Genomic DNA, 24,318 nt, shown 5'->3' with positions numbered 1-24,318 from the left:
TCCGATGCCTAAAATCCAATGATGAGTTTGATTCATCCGTCTGTTTCGCTAGTTCGGTACGAATTTCAAGTTATTCCGAGACTGTAACTTTTTCAGCTTCGTTGACTACAACTGCATTAGATATATGTGTAGTTCATGTCCTCCGTATAATAAGCAATGATGTTACTATATACTATCTTGAGAAATAAATCTAAGCAATGTTTGTTAATAAGCAATGTCATAAGAATGCATACTTTTATTATAGTGACAGTGTTGAAAGAGTGTAAGGTTTACGTGATGTGAAGATAAAATATTGTCGTTTATATTTTGTCGTTTGCATGTGGTCATACATTAATTTTTTTTAATTATTTAATGAATTTATAAGAAGATTACTTAGTACTAAAATAAGTGAGTTTAGAAGAATCCCATTAGGCACCATGTGTGTTGGATTGGGATTAAGACACATGAATTTGTCTAATTTGGTAGGTACGGTTTCACTTCAATCTTCTCTAGTCATAACTCTGTTTGTTTTCGGTTTAGAAACATTTCTATCACAAGTTTCTATGTTTGGAAACTAATTACTTTGATCTTGAAATTTTCTTGCAATAATAAACCACAACCACAAGCCGACAATACTTCTTTGTTGCCAATAATCCAAAATTGGGTTAGGACAAGATGCAATACTCAAGTATAATTAAGGTGAGCCATGTGAAGTGGAGAGTTGTCTTAATTCTATACTTTGTGAAAATTTATGAGGTTTGGCTAAAAGATAAAACAATCCTGTGGATGTTAAACCACTACCTAGGGTCTATATAAGTCAATATAATATATATAAGTTAATCGTAATTTCTTTTTTAATGTTTGTAAACGAGTGATTTTCTCGTCCAACGTAAATCAACCCTTTAAATCTTTCATACTTTATATAGTACTTTATTCTATGTTCATTGAACTCGGTAAACACTATTTTCTTAAGTCTGATGCCAAAAAGAACTGTCTCGATTAACTTAAGAAAGAGAGTGTATATTGATATAATTACAAATACTTAAATTGTAAATAAAGTTGTATTCAATCACTAACAAAAGATGCAACCGAAGGCATAAAATTTTATCAAAAACAATTTCCCTCTTTTTTCTTCACATGATAGTAATTTTTCATCATGTTGCACTGCGGATTGTTACAACATTTCTTGTTTTTTGATGATACTTATCTTTTTGTGGAGTAAGAGATGCAATTATAGAGGCCACCATTTGAAGGATATGGCAATGGAGAATCTGGTACACAAAAATTGATGTTGTACATATATGGACAATAACAAAATAATAATGGTGCACTATCAATATATTGTGGAATGCAATGTAACATGTGCAAGTGTTTGTAGTGAAACATGATTTCTACTAGCTATAAAGAATTAATTAATGTGCAATATTATGGGCAGATAATATATATGATAGGGACTACTTCACGTGTATTATGTATGCAACGGTAAATTTAGTCTGTCTTTATTATTTTGGGTTTGATGTGATGTTTTTTTTATTTATTTGAAATCTCTCTACATAAAAAAAATTGAAATAAAAGGATTCGTGCGCACCAAAAAGTAATATCCTAGTAAAAAGCTCTATGCTATATATTTATTTAAATAAAAATGATAAAATTCTATGTCAGCTCTCCATCAGAAAATTTTATGTCAGCTCTCCATCATCATGAGTTTCGTCTACTGGCACCAACAAAAAGTTATTATTCGTATATAAAAATTATTCATTTCACAATTAAAATTTATTTTCTAATTACAAATGATTGGTATTATACATAATATATATATTTTTAATGAATAAAAGTGAAGTGTCTTGACTTATAGTAGTAATTTAGTTGGGATGACCCGTCAAGATATGAGCTTTTAAGAGATATAATTTGGATGACATTGTATTTAAGAGATAGTATGTGTTAAGTTGGGAGAAAAAAAATGATTGAATATATTACTACTATTATTAAAAATATAATTAAACTAATAATGAAGAAAGGAAAAAAGTAATTAAATGTATAATTAATGATTATTTACTTATAAAAAATGAAAATGTAACATATTTTATGAAATAAATGAAAAAGTAGATGTTTACATCTTTTACGGGACATAATAAAAATAACCATCACAATTCACTAGCAAATTGGCTTTGGAAGCTGCTTTCTTTCCTCGTGATACTTAATTTTTTCAATTTGATTTGTTCACACTTTCTTATTTCACTTTTCAATATGTAATTTGTTCAAACAAGCTACTCATTGAGTTTATGGAATGCAAATCAACTTCTCCTCCAGTTAAATTTCTAAAAATAGAAATCTTGAAGCACATTAACCTTAACCACCGTTAATTGGTTTTTAGCTAGATAAGCACTAGCTTGGAATTATCCAGTTCGATCTCATTGTTAGTGGTAATTAATTAATCTAATTAGACCCACAAAACATCTATATTCCCTTATCATTATCCTTGTCCATCTCCAAAAGTGGACATAAACCGAACCAACAAACATTGGTAAAACCCAACCAATTAAGCCAAGAAAAAACAATAGTTCGAACATCTTAAGTAATTATTTGTAATAATTGGCCATGGGCACTTCCCCTTGAGATGTGGGCCTTCTAACATTAGTTCATTGAGCCCCAAAACCAAATCCATTGCCACAATGCCACGTGTGATTTTGGCATGAGGGCTTGATGATATAAGCATGAAGTGTCATGAGCCAAATTCTATACCTAAGATAATTAATAGGGGTGTTGGATTCGTTAGACAAAGATAATAATCAAATAAAATATGAGATAAATAAAAATGGAGTGAACGTGAGATATTACATTGTCACAGATTAAACTTTGAAAAATAGGCAATCGAACAAAAGATATAAATAGATATGATCTATAATCGCAGGTAAATCTGATCTCACAGTCGAAACAAAGCTATAGAATATAGATAGGTATATATATATATTAAAACAAGGTTCCCTTAAATGACAACATATCTCTATACTTGAAAAGCAATCAAAGGTGTGCACCATCCGCCGTCTTAGAGTGGGATTTCATTTAACTAAAAACAATGCCCATCAAAACACACACTACTCCCACACATATCTTCCACCTCACGTCATCCCCCTCTCTCTCTATAAATACCCCAATATCTTGACCATCAATACACCACCTTCATCAAGTCCAACCATTGCATTTGCACATACATATTCAAGATATGGGAGATAGCAGCTTCAACTTGCCTCCCGGGTTTCGGTTCTACCCGACCGACGAAGAACTCTTGGTCCATTTCCTCCACCGTAAGGCAACGCTTCTGCCTTACCACCCAGACGTCATCCCAGATCTTGATCTTTACCCCTACGATCCTTGGGACTTGGATGGTATTTTATCTCTCTCTCGATATATATATATATATATAGAAAAGCTACTGTCTCAGAATGACTTGAAATTCTCGAGATGGGGAATCGAACTCATAACTCTATTGGAGGGGTGATGATGCATGCTGGGTTTTATCTACTGATATTGTTTAAGGGGCAAAAACGTCATTTTACTGCTTTTTGAATTTTGTTTTAATTTCCGTTAATTCCTTTTCAATTGCAAATAGTGATGTTTATTGTTTTTGCAGGCAGGCTTTGATTTTGATAATAAATTTCATTATGACAAAACTAGGATTTTTTTGGGTCATTCTTGTTCATCGTTTGCACGTGCATGTAGGGAAAGCAATGTCGGAAGGGAAAAAGTGGTATTTTTACAGCAGGAGAACATCAAATAGGGTGACTGAGAGTGGATATTGGGAATCAATGGGAGTTGAAGATGCTATTTATTCGAGTGGTGGCAAAAAAATTGGTGTAAAAAAATACTCTACTTTTTACATCGGTGAGCCTTCGGAGGGAGTCAAGACCAATTGGATCATGCATGAATACAAGGTTTCAAGCTCAAGAAAAAAGAATTCAAATTCCATGATTGTAAGTAGCGTTAATTTAATTATGTCATTATTCAAAATATTTAGATGGTTTTAAACTAATTAATTTTATTGCAGGATCGTAGTAAATGGGTTGTTTGTCGTGTGTACGAGGAGGAGGAAGATGGTGGTGGGACTGAGCTCTCATGTTTGGATGAAGTTTTCCTCTCACTAGATGATCTTGATGAAATTAGCTTCCCCAATTCATGAAATAGAATACAAAAAAAGGTGAAAATATTATAGGTAGCTTTGGTTATTGTAGAAAATCACAAAATGTATTGGGGTTATTAGAAATGTGGAAGTTGAATTAATGTTTGATCAATGTATTAATTAGAAGATGGGAAGTTGTGTATTTGGATAAAACTTATGCCAAAAAGGTGGCTTAGAATGTTGATGTGGCAGCCTTGATAGAATCTTGATATCCAATGGATTATTCAGAAAATTTGAAAATGTATATTTACATTTAAAGAGTTGAAGGAATTCTATTTGAAACTTTCATCCTTATAATATACTTAGATCAAATAAAGTAATTTAAATGCCCACAAGGGGGCATAGTGGGGTCATTGGAAGTTTGTTCAGCTTCCTCTTGGCTGATTATGATTTCATTCACTTTTCAAATTATTTTACTAATGCTTTTATGTATTATGATTGGTATTTGGTACTAGTCTTGTACCACAAACTTAAGGTGTACAAATTCATTTTTAATTATATATTTTTTATTTGGTGGCTGCTTAGGGAAGCATTCTGTCATTTCTGATGCGATCACACTCAACTTTCCAATATTCCCAAAAAAATAAATCGTAGGGGAAAAAATATAAAGGGAAATTGTGTCATCCAATTTTGAGATAAATTTGCCATTTTACTGTTTAAGCCGTGACGAGTGAAGCATATCCCCACAAAATCGGAACTCTATTCAACTAAATTGAACATCTATCTATTTCTATTAGGAGGGAATATCAAATGAGCAAATTTGGTCCGTAACATTTCATAATATCTTTTAAAGTCCATCAAAAGTTAATATCATTTTAACTACTTTTTTGCTATTTTCAATAGTACCCTTAAAGCCAATGAGGAATCTATTTACCCTCTCATTTTCATTAAAGTATGTAATTTGGGATAGTTGATTTACCAAAAAAGATGTCCCCTCTGATTTTAATTGAAGGAACATCATTTTTAGTACATCAACTATCCCAAATGAGCAAATTTGGTCTGTAACATTTCATAATATCTTTTGAGATCCATTAACTATAAGTTAATATCAATTCAACTATTTTTTGGCTATTTCCAATATTTTCATGACCAAAATACCCTTAAGACCATGAAGGGCAATTCAATCTATTTATTCATCCACTTTTTTCTTTCTTCTAATTTATTTGGAATTAAGTTTAATAGATCTTATACTACTATTATTATTAATATATACCATACCTTATTTGAATATTATGATATTATTTTCTAGTGCTAGTTAATACTTTTATATGGTTACATGCTCAATTATTTAGATAAAACTAAGATAAATATTTTATTTTAATGAATCTCGCAATTTTATTAAACTGAAAATTTAAGTTAATCATAATATATTATATATACTACATTGAAATAAAAATTGAATAAAGTAGAAAAAATATGATTCACGAATAGTCAAGGGAATAGATATGAGAACTATTAAAAGTTTTCATGATATTGTAAATGGCCTAATGATAATATTAAGATGCGGTATTGTGATATTAAACAATTGATAGCAACTAATAATTTTTTATTTAATTAAAAAAGCATAGATTTAAATTAATCACATATTTAACTAAGAATGTCATTGTCTTTTTATTAAATTGATTATAGATAATTTCAACTAATTTTTTTAGGCTACAATTACTACTACATAAGAGTAGATAAAATAAAACTTAGCTCTTTAAATTATTTAAGATTCTATGTATGTTAATAAATTTTAATTATTTTTAATCATCAATTTTGCATTGCACTTAAAAATAATATATTCTATGTATAGCTTTAAGATTGAAAAATTAATATTCCATCTAATAATTTGAACTACTTTTATATACAAATATTGTATAAGTATAATGTTTACATATATTTATATCTAAGTTATTTCACTATTAATATTAAATATAGTACAATGATTTAAAATATTACAAATAAACTAAACGTAAATAATTAATAGTAATAGAATATTAATATCATTAAGATATTTTTATTTTGAAATTAAAATTAGAGGGAACATCTTTTTTGGTAAATCAACTATCCCAAATTACATACTTTAATGAAAATGAGAGGGTAAATAGATTGAATTGCCCCCATTGGCTTTAAGGGTACTTTGGCCACGAAAATATTGGAAATAGCCAAAAAGTAGTTGAAATGATATTAGCTTATAGTTTATGGACCTTAAAAGATATTATAAAATGTTACGGACCAAATTTACTAATTTGGGATAGTTAATGTACTAAAAAAGATGTTCCCTCTTCTATTAAAAAAATGTTCTTTTACAAAAGTTAGTTTACCCATTATATTCGTAATATATATGGAGAATAAAATTTAAATTTTGATTTCCATGTAAAATAGAAATGTGCAGTAGGAGCAATAAATTTCAAACAACTACTCCTAGTAATTAACTACACAAAAGCTGAAGCCCGAGTCTCAAATTGAGGTTCACCACTATAAACAAATATTCATGCTTGGGATGAGAGAGAAACTTGTGAAAAAATAAACATAATACAAGTTCATGTTTGTATCATTTCTAAGTTAGCTTGGTAATCATCTCCCCCACATTAGACTTCATATAGTAGAAACAAAATGCACATGCATCTCAGAGAGAGAGAGAGAGCAATTAATTGTGTGCAAAGGCAAGTCCCATTGTACAAGCTTCATGGTTAGAACTTTGCTTGAAAAGGACCAAATTAAATTAAAAGCAATTATATATGATTGCACAAGACATGCCCAAACTCAACTTGATCACAAAGTTTTTGAGTTTTATTGACAAAGACACCAAAAGGGGAAAGAGAACAACAAGCCTTTGACATCAACCACAAACCAAACCTCTCATATTTAACCAAGTAGGTGTGATGATTCCAAGGCCATGAAAACAATCAAACAGACCAACATCAAGCACATACAAAAACTACACATAGTATAGAATCATTGCTCTATGCGAAAGCTATTCATCGGCTTTAAATGTCTGAGGTCAAACTAGGAGGCTTAAACTGAGTCAAACAGAAACTACTTCAGATTACAAGTACAAATGAATGGTGTTAAAAGGAGAAGAAGGCATTCATGAGATGCAAAGTGGAGGTGCCACTAATAGCACAAACTTGGAAAAAACTCAAGTGATGTAATGGGTCCATTTCTGTAACCATCAAACATTTCCAAAACTTGAATGGAAACATATTCCCCACAACCTTTCGAGTTTATCGATTATGCCCGGTTGTTTACCAATGTCATTAATGAATATGCTGACTAATAATTACAAATGCTACGACAAAATACGTCCTCTATGTAAGCATGTTGACGAGATGGGACAAAACAGCAAATACAAGGAGCCCTCAACATTATTATAAGCAGAGTTTCACTAGTTATGAAGGACTATCTTCACATGTAATGGGACAAAAGCAATAGATATAAGATTATATCCAGCAAAAGGAAAGTATGAACCTGACATTACGAAGGAAGATAAACTCTGTAGCAGCCTTGTTATTCTAAGGGAGATGAAGGCTGTATCTGGTTGCAATAAGAAGCATTCAAGGAATTCCTTCTTTTGTATGTTAAGCCAAGTCCAAATTTTCAATAGAAGGTTTAAATTTGAATCTTGCAAATAAAGGACTCTTTAACTAGAGACCATGTGATTGATAGCGAAATAGTAGCTTCCAACGATGACAGATGATGCGAGTCCAGAACGGGCCATCCGTAATCCTATGCCATTCAGCAGTAAATTTCTGTCAGCCGGGTGGATTCCAGTGAGCCTCTCAAATCTGTTCCCTGACTTACGCCACTTCAAAAATTTCCTCTCCAAGGATAAGTACTGCCAAAGGAAATTTTGAAATTATAAACTCACACAATGAACAAATCGAGAAAACGCTAGATCCACCAATTTCAGAAAGGCCTTCTTATTAGAGTTTTTAAGGGAATGAGTAAGCAGTGCAAATATGCTGTCAACTTAACTCTTCATGTAATTCCAAGCTACAGGAGTTAGTAGCTACATAAATATCCATTGGATTTTCATGAAGAAAAGCGTTACTTGATAACAGATATTGATACAATAGAGGCATAGATGCTTATTAAATCAAATTTAGTTCAAATATATTAGGAAGGGTGTTTAAATATACCCCCTCACAAACCTATGAGGCTGGAGAATAGAATACGCCTGAGCTGACAACAAAGTATTGGGTATGTTATAGAAATTAGTGGTTCAAAATGCTGAAGCGCTTATCTGTGAGGTTTGGCGGGAAAATTTTCTTTCACAGTTCAGCTAATTCACTCTACAAATTTGACACGTGCGCACATGACCCACATATTAACATTCAGGGATATCAAAACACCAACCAGGTATGTCATGTGAAAATGCTAACACAGATCCAAATAGAAACATTCAAAATATGAAGTGGAATTCACTTTTGAAACCGATATTAGGCTGAAACTCTCTTCAGGCCATCAAGCACTGTACCTTAGGTAAAACAGTGCACTGTGATCGACTTCTTGTGGTGTCAAAACCATGCGAAACAGCTGCAGCAAAGGCACCGGAAACTCCAGCTGAAAGACTAACAGCTACTGGAGACAATGGACCAACTTCACTGTCATACCTGAAAAATGTTTTGTAGTTATATCCTACAAAACTTCACAATGTGGCACTATAGTCTATAACAGAAGCTAAGTTCATGTTTAAGGAAATTCACAAAGAGGCAGATCATTAAATCTGAAGCTTTTTAAATGCTGGGTATTATCAGAAAAAATGGGAAGACTTTTAAGTTTCATATCTCTATAGAATATGACTACAGTGTTCATATTTTCCTCAGAATTGCTGACGAACTGATAGAATAATTCTTTATTTGCGCAATATGCAGACCCAAAGAGGACATGTATAATGGGAACCAGAAAAAAGGATGAATATAAACCTTGGCATAGGATCCATATTCACAGCTTTCCAGTTGATCATGACTTGGTGTAAAAATTGCCAGCTCCCAAAAAATAAGCCACCAAAAATGGAATCTCTCACTATACCAGATCTATAACCTCTCCAGAGAGCCGTCCATCCTTCCAGAGAAACAATTTCTGATAACGTTCGAACATTGCTAACAGGAGGTGGTTTCCCAGATCCTGTCATCATCCATGGGTATTCTTTCAAGGAATCCAATATGTTTCCATTTCTATTGGTCAAGGTGGACAAAAGGCCCATGGATTTGCTCATTGCATTCATATCCAGGGAATATCTGGGAAGCAATCTCGAAACTAAGGGAGGAAAAGCACTCTTTTCAACAATGGGTGGCGGGGGCATATTGCCAGAAGCAGAAGCAACCTGAGCACGAACTTTGATCATTTCAAATGGAGAGCTTATGAATGATTCGACTGTTCCAGAAGCAAACCCTGCCAGTAGAGCCTCGGAGAGAAGTAAATGATCGTCCTCGCGACCATCTGGTGAGGAAAGATTGGCGTGATCACAATATCATCTCTAATATGGAAGAATGAATAAACACCAAAAGAGATGCAGAAATTTTGAAGTTACCTTTGTAGAAAGCGGTCAAAATCTCATAAGCACCAAAGCGAACACCGAGACCCAGCGTTCTTCCCAAAGTCAGCCACCCAACGCCACTGTACAAACCTAAAATAAACATGAAAGAAAAAGGTATGATGGCCCAGAAATGAATTGCATACATGTGAAAGCTATGTACTGTAAATCACAGTTGAGGGAAAAATATGCAATGAACCAGAAAACAACACTACAGGATCGAACGAGCTATATCTCGATAATTAATAGGATCAGTTAAAAACTAAACATGGAAGGTGCTTGATCATTAATCATATCAAGTTCTTGACAATCCACAAATATCTGAAGCTGACAATTGCCACATTTCCTAATGTCACCAAGTGGAGTAGTTAAATTCTCTCACAATTATCTATATAGACTAGACAACTCCTCGAAAATTGCTCCATTCACAAACTGAATCTTTGAAGAGATTGATGGCTTTAGAATTTACCTGAATATCCCGATAAAACTCGCACTCTGTGATAAACATCAGCTGCAGCCAACGGCCTCTTACCGGTGGAACCAACCTGTGTTCAGTTAATCACACAAATACCTAGAATAAATAATGACGAAGATCGATCGTCCATGGATATCAATGAAATCAGCTAGTAAGAGATCAAATTTACATATTTGAAACCTGCACCAAGACTTTGAGAGTATCCAGCGGGTATGTCACGGCGGTTCCTAGGGCCACTGACGCCGCCGCAGCGGCGCCGTGCACGGCAAATGTCTTATTATTCAACAATTCTTCCATCTTCACAAGCTGAAGCTGACGATTTCACTCGAAATTTCGACGCCGGCGGTTTTTACACATTAACTTTTTTAAGAAATAAAAACACCGACGAAACAGAAATCGTGAGGTGCAGAGAAGAAAACAGCAGCAATCAATAGCTAATAGTTAGCGGCTGAGGCGGCAACGCTTCTCGTTTTTACTCTTCAGCTGAAATTTCCCGAGGAATTCGGGTTTCTTGGCCTTTAAAATTACGCAAATGTACCCTTTTTGTTATCTATTCCATATATGGGAAAAACGTCAATGCTATTGGCGTATCTATAAGTATGCACGCCAATTTGATAGGCGTGTTTTTTAGTAAAGACGCCAACTTCAATGGCGTTTTATACTTGCGGCGTATTTTAGACGTATTGTCGGCAAGAGGAATTACGATAAAACACGCCAACCAAATTGGCGTGTATTACCTAAAAACGCCATTGGCTATGGCGTGTAATTGTTATAAAAATGCTGAAGAGAATGGCGTGGTTATTGAAAAACGCCAACACGAAGAGCGTGTTTTGTGAAACACGCCAACCTGACTGGCGTGTTTAGTCAGAATGATATACCAGCCTTCCTCCCCCAAATCGCGAAAAAAACACCCTCACACACTTCGCGATTTCGATTTCTCCAGCTCCTCTCTCTCCGCGAATTCGCTCTCCTCTCCCTGATTTCGCCCTCCATTCGTCAGTTAGTGTTATTCTTCCCCAAATTCATCTATTTTATTCGGTTAGTATGCTTATCTTTCACATTATTGGAGTAATTGTTGGATAATTAGCTAGGGTTTATAATGGGTTGTGAATTGAGTTGAAATATTATGCATTATGGATTGTTTGAATGACATTATTGTTGATTATTATGTTGGATTGTTTGGGTTTAAGTGAATTTGTGTATAAATTTGAGGAATAACCTAAACCCTAGGGTTGTTATAGTTAAAAAATTGGGCAAATTGTTTTGGTTTATGTTGTTAGGTTTGACAAATTTGTGAATTGTTATAGTTTGAATTGTTTTGGTTTATGTTGTTATAGTTTGAATTGTTATAGTTTGAATTGTTTTGGTTTATGTATAAATTGTGTATAAATTTGTGAATTGTTTTCATTTATGTTGTTATAGTTTGAATTGTGTATAAATTGTTTTGGTTTATGTTGTTATAGTTTTGGTTTATGTTGTATAAATTGTTTTGGTTTATGTATAAATTGGGCAATTTGTGTATAAATTGTTTTGGTTTATGTTGTTATAGTTTGAATTGTTAAATTTGTTTATATTGTTAGGTTTGACAAATTGAAATTGGACAAATTGAAATTGTTAGGTTGGGAAAATTGAATTGTGTTATGTGAATTATTTGATTTTGGTGTTCAATTTTGTGAAATTGGATTAAATTGTATCTAATTATTGAAATGGTTTATGTTTGTCTATTGTTGAATTTGGATTATGAATGTTGTGTAGGTAACATATGGCATCATCTTCAACCTCTCGTCATCGGCTTGCATGTGGTCCTGCGGATCCATCAGTTTTGTACTTTCAGAGACAACACGTCTCTAATGACATATGGGCAGGAGTTCCATCCAAAGATGTACGCTGCCGACGATACGAAGGAATAATTTGGGATGTTCCCATCAATCAACATGTCTTGGCATTAGTGGACCAGATGGGGTTTGGTGGTATATTAAGGTGTGGTAAACCAAAAGACATTGACCACCATCTTATCACCGCTTTGATTGAACGGTGGAGACCAGAGACTCACACGTTTCACTTTCCAATTGGTGAAGCGACTGTGACTCTCCAAGACGTGGAGGTCTTATGGGGCCTGAAAGTTGATGGAGAGGCTGTGACAGGTTACATCCCCCCGACGGAAGCGGGATTTTGGGCGGATAGGTGTTTGGATTTTTTAGGATTCATGCCGGACGCATCCGAGATGAAGGAAATGGCTTTTAAGCAGACAACCTTATCGCGTCAATTGAGGATTGAGCTGACTGATGACATGGAACACAACATATATGCTCAGCGGGCTCGTATATATTGTCTGCTTTTACTTGGTGGTCTGATGATCCCAAACGCCACCGGAAATAAAATCTCGTTCTTCTATTTACAATTTTTCATGGATATACAACGGTGTTGTATATATAGCTGGGGTGGTGCGACGCTTGCTTGCTTGTACCACAATTTGTGTGAAGCTGCCGTTGCTAAGAGGACGGATGTCGGGGGAGCCTTAACGCTGTTACAGCTGTGGGCTTGGGAGAGAATCCCAAACATTAGACCGAGGATGCTAGATCCCGTGCAGACAGACTATCTACCATTTGCAAGCGCGTAAGTTGTAAACTAATTCATTTTTTAAGCTTAATGTTCATCAATCTTTGTGCTATTCGTTCATAATTTTAATTTTTTAGATGGAACGGTCCGGCGTCATATGTAAAAGCACCCGGACATTGTATTGAAAATTTTCGAGATCATTTCTCTATTATGCATGCCAATCAGGTACTTTATATACTTATAAATTGTTTTTTGTTTGTTGTTTTTATTGAATTTATTTTTAATAAATTTGTGTCACATGTAGTTTATTTGAAGGCCTTATCTCCACCGTGAAGTGCCGGACAATTGTAATGCCGGTTGTGAAATATGGATGTCGATAACAATGCTTATTTGCTGGAATATTGCTGAGCCACACCTCCCACACCGAGTGTTGCGCCAATTTGGGATTGTCCAACCGTATATCCCGGACCTCCCCCGCTTCCACGGTTCTGATTTTATGAAACAGGATCGCCGTGGGAAATCTGGTCGAAATTGGATTGATTGGCACGCCGGTTATATACAGGAGTGGGACAATAGACACTTTACGGTGTGGACTGATCTGGATGAAAGTGATGAGCCTATTGCAACGGAAGAATATATGAATTGGTTTCGCCAGATCACTGTGGTGTATTTAACCAAACCCGGTGTGCATGCTGAAGAGGGATTCCACGAAACGGCATCTTCTCATAACTTCGCGGTACATTATTTATACTTTGAAAAAACCCGGATTACTTATTTAAATTCATATTATGATATGTACTTAAATTTGAAAAATTATAGGTGGAGACGCTTCACAATATACGCCACTTGCTAATGGGCCGAGCTACGACAAGACATTTCTGTCCGGATATGGAAACCATTTCGAGGATGGTTGAAGAAGGACTGCAGATATCCGGGGAGACTCAGCGGATGGACTACCGTCCTTCGCAGCGCTCTGCTATGGACGTGGACGTACCCGTAAGGCAAAAAGCAAAACGACGAAACAAGAAGAAAACCGCTTACGGAGAGTCGTCATCTCAGTTCGCACACAACTCCGATGACGATTTTGTGGACCCACCTCCACCGAGCTCTGCCGTTCGAGGCCGTCATTCAATCAGCCACACCGGTGGTACCGGAGAAGAAATTGGCCTCAGTGATGTCCCCGATTCTCCACCGCGGTCGTCTGTGAGAGATACTTTGCGTCTGTCGGGCAGTTGCGTCTGTCGTGCCCTGGTTGACGGCAATGTTTACATCGGCGTTGGGCTCGTGGCTGGTCAGTTTCACGGACATCCATCTGATTACGAATCCTAGTAGTACGGTATCGACCGCGACTTTTAGGCCTTAACTGAGCTCGTGAACATTGCAAAGTCCATTCAGGCACGGCCCAATAATCTTGGTGTCTGATTGGATTGAACACCGTAGAATATTGGTGTACCCAAACACTTGTGTGGTATACGTTATCAACAAGCGACAGCATGGGCTCGTTTCTAAACCGCGCAACTGCCGCTGCATGTGAACATGGAAGTCTCCACATCTGCCACTTTTGACATTTGCAGTTCGACTCCAAGTACTTTACCTTCCACTTATTACCACCCTTTCCACCAATTCGACTCTTTGTTCGAACCACATAAAGCCCTGCAATTGTGTTTGGGACTCTCACATTATGTAATTGACCTTTTACATCAGATTTGCACACCTTTTCATGGGCCCACGGGGTAAGTGGTGTGGCACACTGTGTTGCTGCAAGTGACCGCTCATTAAACCATTCTATTGTCCTCCAAAATATCAGATCAATGCAAGCTTTAATTGGGGAGTTGTCTTGCGCCTCTCAACACATTGTTGTAAGATTCCACCATATTAGTGGTCATCTCACCCCATCGTTTGTGTTTGTCATACGCCAAACTCCATTTTTCTAACTCCACGGCATCAAGGTACTGCACAGCCTCGTCGTTGATGGTTCGAAGTAAACGACGTCTGTTCTTAAACTTGCGTTTCTTGGTAGCAATACCAATTTTCCAAACAAGTCTTTTTACCATGATGCCTTTATGATTCTGCAAAACATTCTTTCTAACATGTACCAAGCAAAATTTGTGATGCCCCACATTGGGTTCTTCTTTCCATATGGGAGAATTCATTGCATCTATGATTCCCACATGCCTATCTGATATTACACATATTTCATGCTTGGCTACGTGAAGTCTAATACGTTCCATAAACCAATTCCAACTTTGTATGGTTTCCTCATCAACAATGGCATATGCAATAGGCAAACATTTCTTATTAGCATCAAATCCAACGGCAATAAGAATTTTACCTCGAAATCGTCCACGTAGATGAGTTCCATCAACGGTTAAAACTGGTTTGCATAGTTGAAAAGCCTCCACAGCTGGACCAAAAGCCCAAAATACGTACTTGAAAACCTTGTTCATACCGTTGCTTGATCTGTCATCATGCAATCATTCGACAATTGTGCCAGGATTTTGTCTTTACAACTCATTCAAATAAGCTGGTAAAACTTTGAAATTCCACTCCCACGAACCATACACAAGCTCAATAGCTGTCCTCCGAGCATACCATGCTTTCTTGTAACTAACTTTCACATGAAATCTATTTTCAATATCCGCCACAATCCGCCACAATATCCTTATATTCTTTCCTATCTCCCCTTCTCCATGTTTCGAAAAGAGCCTCTTTTTTTGGGCTTTTGCTCTTGCTAGAAGTCAGTGGGCCTGTTTTATTAAACTCACTCTTTCTAGCGGAAAAAGTGAAATCAATTTGAAAAACTATGCTAACAATTAATAGCGTGCAACCTGTTTGATGAAAGTCCTCACAGAGAAGTGATGAATTTCGAGATGCCATGGCTGCGGTTATGTAAAGCTATGATTTCAAATCAACACCGCTACCTCTCTTCCTAAGGTTTGGTTCAATTATTTTTGTGCAATAGCAACGCTTCTCGATTGATACTGAATAGTTGTAGGAAGTATCGGTATATGATCATGCTTGCATTGCATAATTAGGCTGAGTGTTTGCAGCTGTTGTACTTGTTACTCAAATTGACAAAACCGTGAAAAAAGGTTATGCAAAAGAAGCTATAATTGAAAACTAGAAACCATCAAAACACAATCTTGTTTCCCTTTATGGGAAAAGAAACAAGTTAATATTCTTCCAACAACTTGGTGGTGATTCTTATCTAACTTGTATTAGATACTCGCAAAAAACATCACTTGTTGCAGACATTTTCTTCACTTCATCTCTGTCTCGCAAAACAATCTCAGTGCGCTGCTGCGTACGCGTTTGGAATGTAATGATACGGACTCTGTTGTTGCAAATTCGCTAAACCCATTTGTCCGTGCATCCCGTCTCTTGTATACTGCTGCCACAACAGCTGCTCTTGGACTAATAGCATCTGCTTCTGCTCCATCTCCGACATTTGTACGTAGGCAGGTGGTGCGATGGCAAGAGAAGCTGCGAAGGGGTCGTTGTTTGGTAAGAAAGCATTAGGTCCATAGTTAGCTGGTGAGTGTGGTGCCGGCAATGCCAGTATGGCTGGTCTCCCTGCCACGCTGCTAGCACTTCCGTTGGCATAGAAGCCCGAGGAAGCTGGCATTGCCCCATATTGGTACATGCCATTGAAAATCAATGGATCGAAGCCTTGAGGGAGAGAGGGCTTCTGGTTCGACAAATGGCTAGCGGACTGAACCAAGGCCGTCTCCCAGTCCCCTGATTCTGGTTCGTTGAAGGCTTCCCATGGAGAAGTTGTGCTTGTGGGAGGAGTTGTGGCCGGATAGCCGTCAAACAGAGCTAAAGCTAGTTGATCCCCGAGATCCTGAGGAGTTGGTGTGTCGTCGTACAGGTTCAGCAGATCGCCTTCTTGTTGAGTTTTCTTATGATGCTGTGGTGCAGGAGTCATCTTTAAATCATCTGCTGTTTCTTCCTTGATTGGTGATAGCAACTTTAGAGGCTCGTCTATCCAGGCTTCTTCTGCGAGGGCGAGCGCTGCTGGCTGTGGCTCGATGGCCTTCCTGCCGTGCAGCGTGGATGACTTGTGGTGGATGAAGTCGTCCATCATGTCCAGTTTTGGCTGGGAGATTTTTTCCACGTTGGGATACTCGTGGAAACGCATGATCCCGACGTTGTTGCACCAGCTGTAGAATCCATCAAGCTCGTCGTACTGCTTGGAGACATGCGAGAAGATGTCGTGGACTTGCATCATGTCGGGTACGTCCAGCTGCATAAAACGCTCTATCAACGTCGCTAGTATTTCGGTTATGCAATGGTAGATTTGGAAGCTTTCCTTCAGAATTGGGTAGAGTGCCACCACCACAATCCTGTTATGCTTAGCAGCACCTACAACACCAAATTTGTTAGCATTAACTCAAGAATCATTGCTAAATCACACTCTCCCTATAGGGTAAATTAACAAATAAATTACGAAAGCTGTTCAAATTCTGACCCCATCATTCCCTTCTCCAGCGATTACGTGCTGATGTGACAACCAGTTTAAAACACGTGGATAAAACGACAACGCCTAATTAAATTAGAAACGACGTTTTGTCCACGTGTTTTAAACTGACGGGCACATCAGCGCACAATTTGCCAAGAAAAGGGAAGTGAAGGATTGGATAATTGCGAAAATTTGGTCTTTCGTTGTTATTTAACCATCTTTCGTGATTTATATTTGCCCTTATATATATATTACCTATTGGCCTGCATGCTAAAAACCTCTGAAGAAGCTGCATGAGATGATCAGCTCGGGCGAAAACAGCCTCGGTGTCCATCTCAGACACGGGAGTAGCCCTCACAACGACGGCGTTGCCATCGCCATCCTCCTCGTCCTCCTCCTCCTCCGCCTTACGATCTCTGTCCCTCTCGGCGTGGCCCTGCATCCTGAACTCGAGGAGCTCGTCCAAGTACAAGGCGTACGCCCGGACAAACGCAGAGTAGTCCCACGCCTTCCTGGAGGAGTCCCTGAAATCGCAGAGGTTGAGGAAGCGCGTCCCGCGCCTGGTGGTGAAAAAGATGTCCTGCTCGAAGGCAATGCCGCCCTGAGAGAGGAGGCGCTGGACGAGCAGGAGGGCCTTCAGGGCGACGACCCAGTCCTTGGTGCGGTTGAGGCGGCGGGCAATGATGGCGATGCAGGAGTTGACCATGGTGCGCGAGTAGCTCGTGAGGCTGAGGATCTCGGCCACGTAGCACTGGTTGGGGGGGTTCTGGCCATGGCGGGTGGCTTTGACAATGGCGACTTCGAGGTCGGAGAGGGAGGTGCTGGCGGTGGAGAACTTGGCCAGGCTGATGCTGGTGTGATCCTTGAATGCTCCTATAACTTCTTTGAGCTTGCTCGGGGCCATGCGTTTTTATTTGGAATGAGAGATGGAGAAGGAGAAGAAATCTTGAGGAAGCTACCTATTTGGATTCAAGAATCTAAACAGGTCCAACTCCTGTTTATTTCTCCTTCTCTATCTCTATCTCTCTTTGTCTCTGTCTATTTCTCTCTCTCTCTCTCTTGTTCATCTCATGTTTGTTTTGTGAACTTACAAAGATTGGCCTCAAATTTGGCATGAAATCAGGACACCCAGTGAAGTCAATAGGGTAGTAACTAACATGTTTGTGGTGGAATATCATTCTATGTTTCTAACTGTTATGTTAAATGACTCTTTGTGGAATAACTCAGTTTAGATTATTATTTATGATTTGTGTAATACTCCTATCTATTTTAATTGATTTTTTGTAATTAAATTGCCCACACTTCTTGTTACCTATTTGATTTAAGGGGATTTTGATAAATCTGTTCAGCATAATCTTAAATGCTTTTAATCGGAGAAATTCAATTTGTATGGTGTTTTGACTTTTGATCACTGGCTTTCGATTGAACTATTAAAATGCTTATACGATTTTGATTTTCCCTCCATGAAAAAACATAAATGAATAATAAAATAGTGATGGCCAAAATAGGCCCTCGCATTTTTCTTGTAATGTGTGTCTTGTGATTCGTTCTTTCCTGTTTAGCTCATTAGACAAGATAATAATAAAATATAATATAATAGAGAATAAATGAAAATAAGATTCATCTCTGATTTAATCACATAAGTGGAAGTAAAATACTAGATAATTGTACGATATAATATAATTGTAACACTGTAAATACAGATCAAGATATAGTAACACTACAAAGGCAAACAAGACCAAGACAGATTGTACGAAAACAATTGCAAAATATAAAAATAGATATGACCTCTAGTCAAGAGTAACATGATCATTATAAAACTAATATGTATTGAGATTAGGTCGATTTCGTTTTCTAAAAATAAATATTACTACAAGTCAAACCCACTGGTAAAATTTAATCCACAAATACAAAACTTCTTCATTTATTTATTTTTTAATGCTATTATCACTGACAAAATATGATAGGTAGTATTTATTTGTTACATATATTCATACAACATATACAAGCTGACGAAATTCACTAATCCACAATTTATGTCATATTTCAAATCATACAAAAACAAACTTTTTTCATATTATATAGTAAAAATGAAATGAGACACCAATTACATGCTAGAAAAATTCATCGATCAATCGAAAGAGGCACAACTCTGCCTGATGGTGCCCTGCAGCCCAGTGAGGACTCCAATCCTGCCCATCCTGACCATCGAGTCAGCAAAATCCGCCTCGAACGACGGCCTGAACAAGTCCGCAAAATACGAGTCGACGACGGCCTTAGTCGACTCGTCTTGATAGAGGGCCGCATCGGACTGCAGCACGGCAAAGCCTTTCCTAATATTTTGCAATATTTGGCTGCCAAATACTTGCTCACTTCCCCTGTCGATTGGAAGCCTTACGTTGATGTCTCCGTTTTTCGGACACGTGGACTGTAGCTCCGGCAAGAAGGCCGGGCTTATCGATGGATCAGAACCCCCATCGGCCGGAAAGTTGTAGAGTCTGTTGTTCATGAAGAAACATGCTGTTGTGCCAATTGAATGTGCAGCTGAAATAACACATTAATTCTTTCCATCAATTCAGAAAAACTATAGCTTTGAAATTTAATTTTGTTTTCAAATGTTACAAACCGATTAAAATTTATCTCTATATATTCACATACAATAATAATATACATTTCGTAATTGAAATCAATTAAAATAACCATTGATATGTGTCTCTAGAGACTGATAGTGACTCACCATGACCTATATCAATCGTCAATCGATCCCACAAATTCACCTTTTTTAGATAAATTTGAATCGACATTGGCCTATCATAATCATAGATATAGTTTCTCTTCGCATGAAACCAAATAAACTTATAGAAAAACATATTAAATGTCAATGACATATATTGCGTGTGTGATCATTCAAGCAATGTAACAACTTGCATCTTTATTTAATTATCACATTCCATTATCTATCAATCCTTGTTTACTTTAAGATATTTCCTTCCATGGCCAATCATTATAATTATGATCACATGCATGGCCTCATTATCATCCATAATTTTTTTGTAATTATTAAATATCGAGTTGCAATTAATCTTGGCATATTTCAAATCATATTTGATGAAATAAATACTCCCTTCATTCCATAAATTTTATCACATTTTAACTGGCTAACTATTCTAAGAATGTAATCAAAAGTGAGTTGAAAAAGTTAGTAAAATGTAGATCCTACTTTAATATAATTAGTTTTATAAGAAATTATAAATGAAAATGAGCTAGTGGAATATGAGTCCACTATTAAAAATGGTAAAAAGTGAACTCTGACAAATTTCATGAGACAGACAAAATGGAAAAATATAACAAACTTTATGGGACATAGAGTAATCAATAATCTAAGAGTAGACCACCGATAAAACAACATAAATTTAATAAACTATAAAAAAGAAAAATCACATATTTATACTTAAGCTTTATATAGCACATTACGTTGTATCATGCACTATAACTTTTTTTATATATATAGTACCTAAAAGCCCATAAATGCCTTCATTTAAAAAAAACAAATGGTCATAATATATTACTCCATGATAAATGGCCGGAAATCATGCCGTTTGTTCAAATTCTAATTTATCTCGTAATTTTATAAATCAGTCAATCATGAAGACTGAACTTGCTCATAATTATATCCCACGATGAAAAATCCAGTCACCTACGCGCAATATATTATTGATATTTTTACCAAACGACGTCATTTTATTTGAGGATAGACGATATCGTTCAACTCATCAACGTGATCCACGTATTATTCACGCCATATAGATAATTGCTAACAAATCCAAAATCCATGATTTTTAAGACTGGCTTCTAAAGTTGCGGACAAACCGAAATTTGACTGAACCATAACATGAACATATGTTACCTAGGATTCAAAAAATAGTCATTTATTCAAGACTTCCTACCGACTTCAACACCCACAAAAATTGCATGCTTCTTTGTTCATGAGAGAGAGAGAGATGTTACCAGTAAGAAGAACAAGATCCTTGTGAGTGAGGCCTTTCTGCAAAAACTTGGTTTTGAGAGTCTCAACAGAATCACTAACATCAGGCATATTATCTGCTGAATCCACATTCGAAACCACCCCATCTCTCCTCCCCATTTCCACCTCATACGAACTCCCTTTCGCCTAAACACAAATTTTGAACCAAATCATACAAAAAAAGGCACAAAACTATGATACAAAACGATGATAAAATTGTACCAAAAGTAGTGCTTCTCTCGCAGCCAAGGCAACAATGTCTGCGCAAGACACTGTTCTCGGGCACAAGGCCTCGAGCTCGGCCTTGGCCCTCTCCACAATATCAAACCCTCTCACCCCTTGATGCCCGAATGCATTCTTCTCGTCCCTCTCATCCCCGTTATCGATCAGGATCGACCCATCGCAGCCCTAATTCATCACATGATTTATGAGTGTGTGTGAAAATGCATGCAAGAATTAACTAAATTGATCCACCTCAACAAAGCAGTCGTGGAAGTGGAGGCGGAGCAGCACGGCGGCGGTGTTCTGGTCGGAGGCGGCGGCATCACGGACTACGCCTCCAACTATGGCCTCCACGTTGGGGCAGCTCTTTGCGTAGAACCCGACTTGAAGCTGCCCCTGCGAAGTTCCCATGTTGAGCAAAAGGAGTAGGAGGAAAGGCAGCATTACTAATTTATCTCTCTCAAAATCAATTAAAATGAGAAATTAATGTGCATTAAGAGATGTGGGAGAGAGAACGTATAAATAGATTAATTAGACATATGTATATGGTTATGGTGTATGTATAGGCAAGGAAGTTCTGGAAAATTATGGCAGTGCTCTGGTAATTAATACAAATGTGGAAATGGAGCTGCTGCATTTGGCATTTATATGAATTAAATGCATCAAATCATTTGTAAATGGATATTATCTGTAAATTTTATACACGTTCAATGAACTAGCAAAACGATACATGCTGCACAAACACTTCATATGAGGAGTAATAAAAAAGTCCATATTGCAAGTTTCGTAAATGATTATATATATTACTAAAATAATTAATACCCTGAAATATAAAAATTAATTAAATTCCTTAAAAACTAAAATAAAAAGATTGAGACTACTAAGATGAAATCGTTTTCCAGTCAGACTTTAACAATTAAAAGTAAATTACCCCTTTCTGCACGAGAAAAATTGCCATCTTTTATGTTACTATAAATTTGTCTTTTGCCAAACCCTCCAAAACAAAAATAGAAGTTATTACTAGAAAATTTAGCACATAAATTAAAATTGTTGTTCAGGCACAATTATACTTCATTTGTTTTAAAAAAATCGTCTTATTTGTGTAGAACACGAGTTTTAATGTCACTTCATAAAATAGGAAAAATAACCTATATTTGTGAATGGATGAAATATTATAATATAGGTTCAATATATGTGTGATTGTGTCAACAATTCGTTTTATTGAATTTTAATTATCTTGAATTCCAAAATAATTCGGTCAGCCGATAAAAATGGTATGAGTGATTTTCTAACACATTTCCATACCGCTAATTAACAGTAAGTAATTTAGTAAAACAAGCGGTAATAGCCATAGCTATCCAGCCTCCAACCAGCACCCTAACACAAGAAGAAACCACCCGGCTCCGTCCCAGCACCGCCCCGAGGCCACCAAACGCCACAAGTGCCACGGTGGTGGAAGCCACGATGGCCACAGCTAACCTAACAGTATATTCAGTAATATAGGCAGCCATGAGAATTGGGGCAAAAGCCCCCAATGAAAAGGCGAGGGTTGCCTCAAGAGCAGGTCGAAAGGGATAAGCTGAGCCTTCTCTCCTCATCTGGGCTATCACTGCTTCCACAGCAGGTCGAGAGGGATTGGCTGAGCCTTCTCTCTTCATCTGGGCTATTACTACCTCTAGCTGAGAAGACGCATGGACGAGCTCCCCTATCGCCATACAGCAAGCACTAGCAAAGAGTCCTGCCAAGAAAGTGAGGATCAAAGCCCTAACTCCGCCTTTGACAGCTCCGGCCCCCATCATCAGTGAGGCAATAGATACAAATCCGTCCTTAGCTCCTAGCACAGCAGCTTGCAGCCATTGTGCACCAAGTGATAAGTCAAATGCTTCTATTTCAGGAACAACCCTAATGTTGCCATGGTTTTGCTCTGTATCCTGTCTTGGGATTGTAATCTCCATATGGTTTGGGAAAGCCATCACCAAGTGCAGAGAGAGAGAGAGAGAGGGGAGGGGGGGGGGGGGGGATATAAGAATGGCTGGTTGAGGATGCTGAGTATGAAAAGAGGTGTATTTATAGATATGTGAGAATTATACATATACATGAATTTAATCCCAAGGCCTTGTGCTTTTTGTCCACCTAAAGATATTCAATCCAAAGAAGCATATAAAAATGAAGAGAAATTTATGAAGATGGATGGATGCATCAGAAAGCACTTGGAAGAATGGAGAGTTTTGGACAACACACCAAAGGGTAGCATATTTAATATGAAAAAGTGTGCTATGCACACACTAAGTGGGATGATAAGCCAATTAGAATATATCAGGGAGTGTGCATCCCACACAAAACCCACAAGCCTCACTAACATATTCATATAGTGCATTCATCACAGCTATTTTCAGGTGCCGACAACAAGAATTGTCTTGTCAAACAAGCTTAAACTGCCGTCTGCCAGAGAGAAATAGATGAAAGATCTAATGCAGCATACTTTTCAAGTTGTGGTGTAACTCTACACCACAATTAGTCTTATAAACCAAGCTTAATGCAGAGGCTCTTGTTCTTACTTATTGGTGTAACAGCACTCGAACACAACATTTGCTTCCAGCCTAAAATATGATTGTGGAAGCAAATCCTATATCATCATAATTCATAACAATGTACACTAATGACTAACTTCAGTCTTATTCAAGCGAGGGCAGCGTGACACTTTTAATGGATCCGTAGTTACAACTCTGAATTAGATATATGCATATATTTTATATGTACATGTGTGTATAAGTGGAAATGTCAGTGCTTTCACTAATACCTTTGTTTAGACAGATAAAAGATGAAATATAGGCTAGAGCAACTTTCTCATTTTTTTCTGTTCTTCCAAGGCTGTTGTCATATTAGAAAAGGAAGGGGG

The 24,318-nt window shown here is 37.0% G+C and overlaps 5 protein-coding genes across 5 annotated transcripts; 1 reads left to right on the top strand and 4 right to left on the bottom strand.

Annotated features, from left to right (window-relative positions):
• Positions 1-3,056: 3,056 nt before the first annotated feature.
• On the top strand, positions 3,057-4,438 carry LOC121743156 (NAC domain-containing protein 104-like). Its single transcript, XM_042136379.1, has 3 exons — positions 3,057-3,365; positions 3,700-3,950; positions 4,025-4,438. The coding sequence occupies exons 1-3, from the start codon at positions 3,203-3,205 to the stop codon at positions 4,154-4,156; spliced, it is 546 nt and encodes a 181-aa protein (XP_041992313.1). The 5' UTR covers positions 3,057-3,202; the 3' UTR covers positions 4,157-4,438.
• Positions 4,439-7,506: 3,068 nt separating this feature from the next.
• On the bottom strand, positions 7,507-10,650 carry LOC121742930 (solute carrier family 25 member 47-like). The gene is made up of 6 exons (XM_042136065.1): positions 10,333-10,650; positions 10,147-10,222; positions 9,675-9,770; positions 9,067-9,583; positions 8,619-8,754; positions 7,507-7,976 (listed from the first exon to the last, which is right to left on the bottom strand). The coding sequence occupies exons 1-6, from the start codon at positions 10,447-10,449 to the stop codon at positions 7,782-7,784; spliced, it is 1,137 nt and encodes a 378-aa protein (XP_041991999.1). The 5' UTR covers positions 10,450-10,650; the 3' UTR covers positions 7,507-7,781.
• A 5,104-nt stretch (positions 10,651-15,754) lies between these two features.
• On the bottom strand, positions 15,755-18,447 carry LOC121743174 (putative clathrin assembly protein At1g03050). Its single transcript, XM_042136402.1, has 2 exons — positions 17,429-18,447; positions 15,755-17,076 (listed from the first exon to the last, which is right to left on the bottom strand). The coding sequence occupies exons 1-2, from the start codon at positions 18,075-18,077 to the stop codon at positions 16,001-16,003; spliced, it is 1,725 nt and encodes a 574-aa protein (XP_041992336.1). The 5' UTR covers positions 18,078-18,447; the 3' UTR covers positions 15,755-16,000.
• Positions 18,448-19,174: 727 nt separating this feature from the next.
• On the bottom strand, positions 19,175-22,135 carry LOC121743630 (peroxidase 43-like). The gene is made up of 4 exons (XM_042136961.1): positions 21,672-22,135; positions 21,420-21,605; positions 21,182-21,344; positions 19,175-19,717 (listed from the first exon to the last, which is right to left on the bottom strand). Exons 1-4 carry the CDS (start codon positions 21,861-21,863, stop codon positions 19,305-19,307), a joined length of 954 nt encoding a protein of 317 aa, XP_041992895.1. The 5' UTR covers positions 21,864-22,135; the 3' UTR covers positions 19,175-19,304.
• Positions 22,136-22,580: 445 nt separating this feature from the next.
• On the bottom strand, positions 22,581-24,162 carry LOC121744370 (vacuolar iron transporter homolog 4-like). Its single transcript, XM_042137890.1, has one exon. The coding sequence runs from the start codon at positions 23,390-23,392 to the stop codon at positions 22,727-22,729; it is 666 nt and encodes a 221-aa protein (XP_041993824.1). The 5' UTR covers positions 23,393-24,162; the 3' UTR covers positions 22,581-22,726.
• Positions 24,163-24,318: the final 156 nt, after the last annotated feature.

This window comes from Salvia splendens, chromosome 8 (assembly GCF_004379255.2).
Source record: "Salvia splendens isolate huo1 chromosome 8, SspV2, whole genome shotgun sequence".
Lineage (NCBI taxonomy): Eukaryota > Viridiplantae > Streptophyta > Magnoliopsida > Lamiales > Lamiaceae > Salvia > Salvia splendens.
Note: the sequence above shows the minus strand (reverse complement) of the source record. Positions and strands in the feature narration are given on the sequence as shown.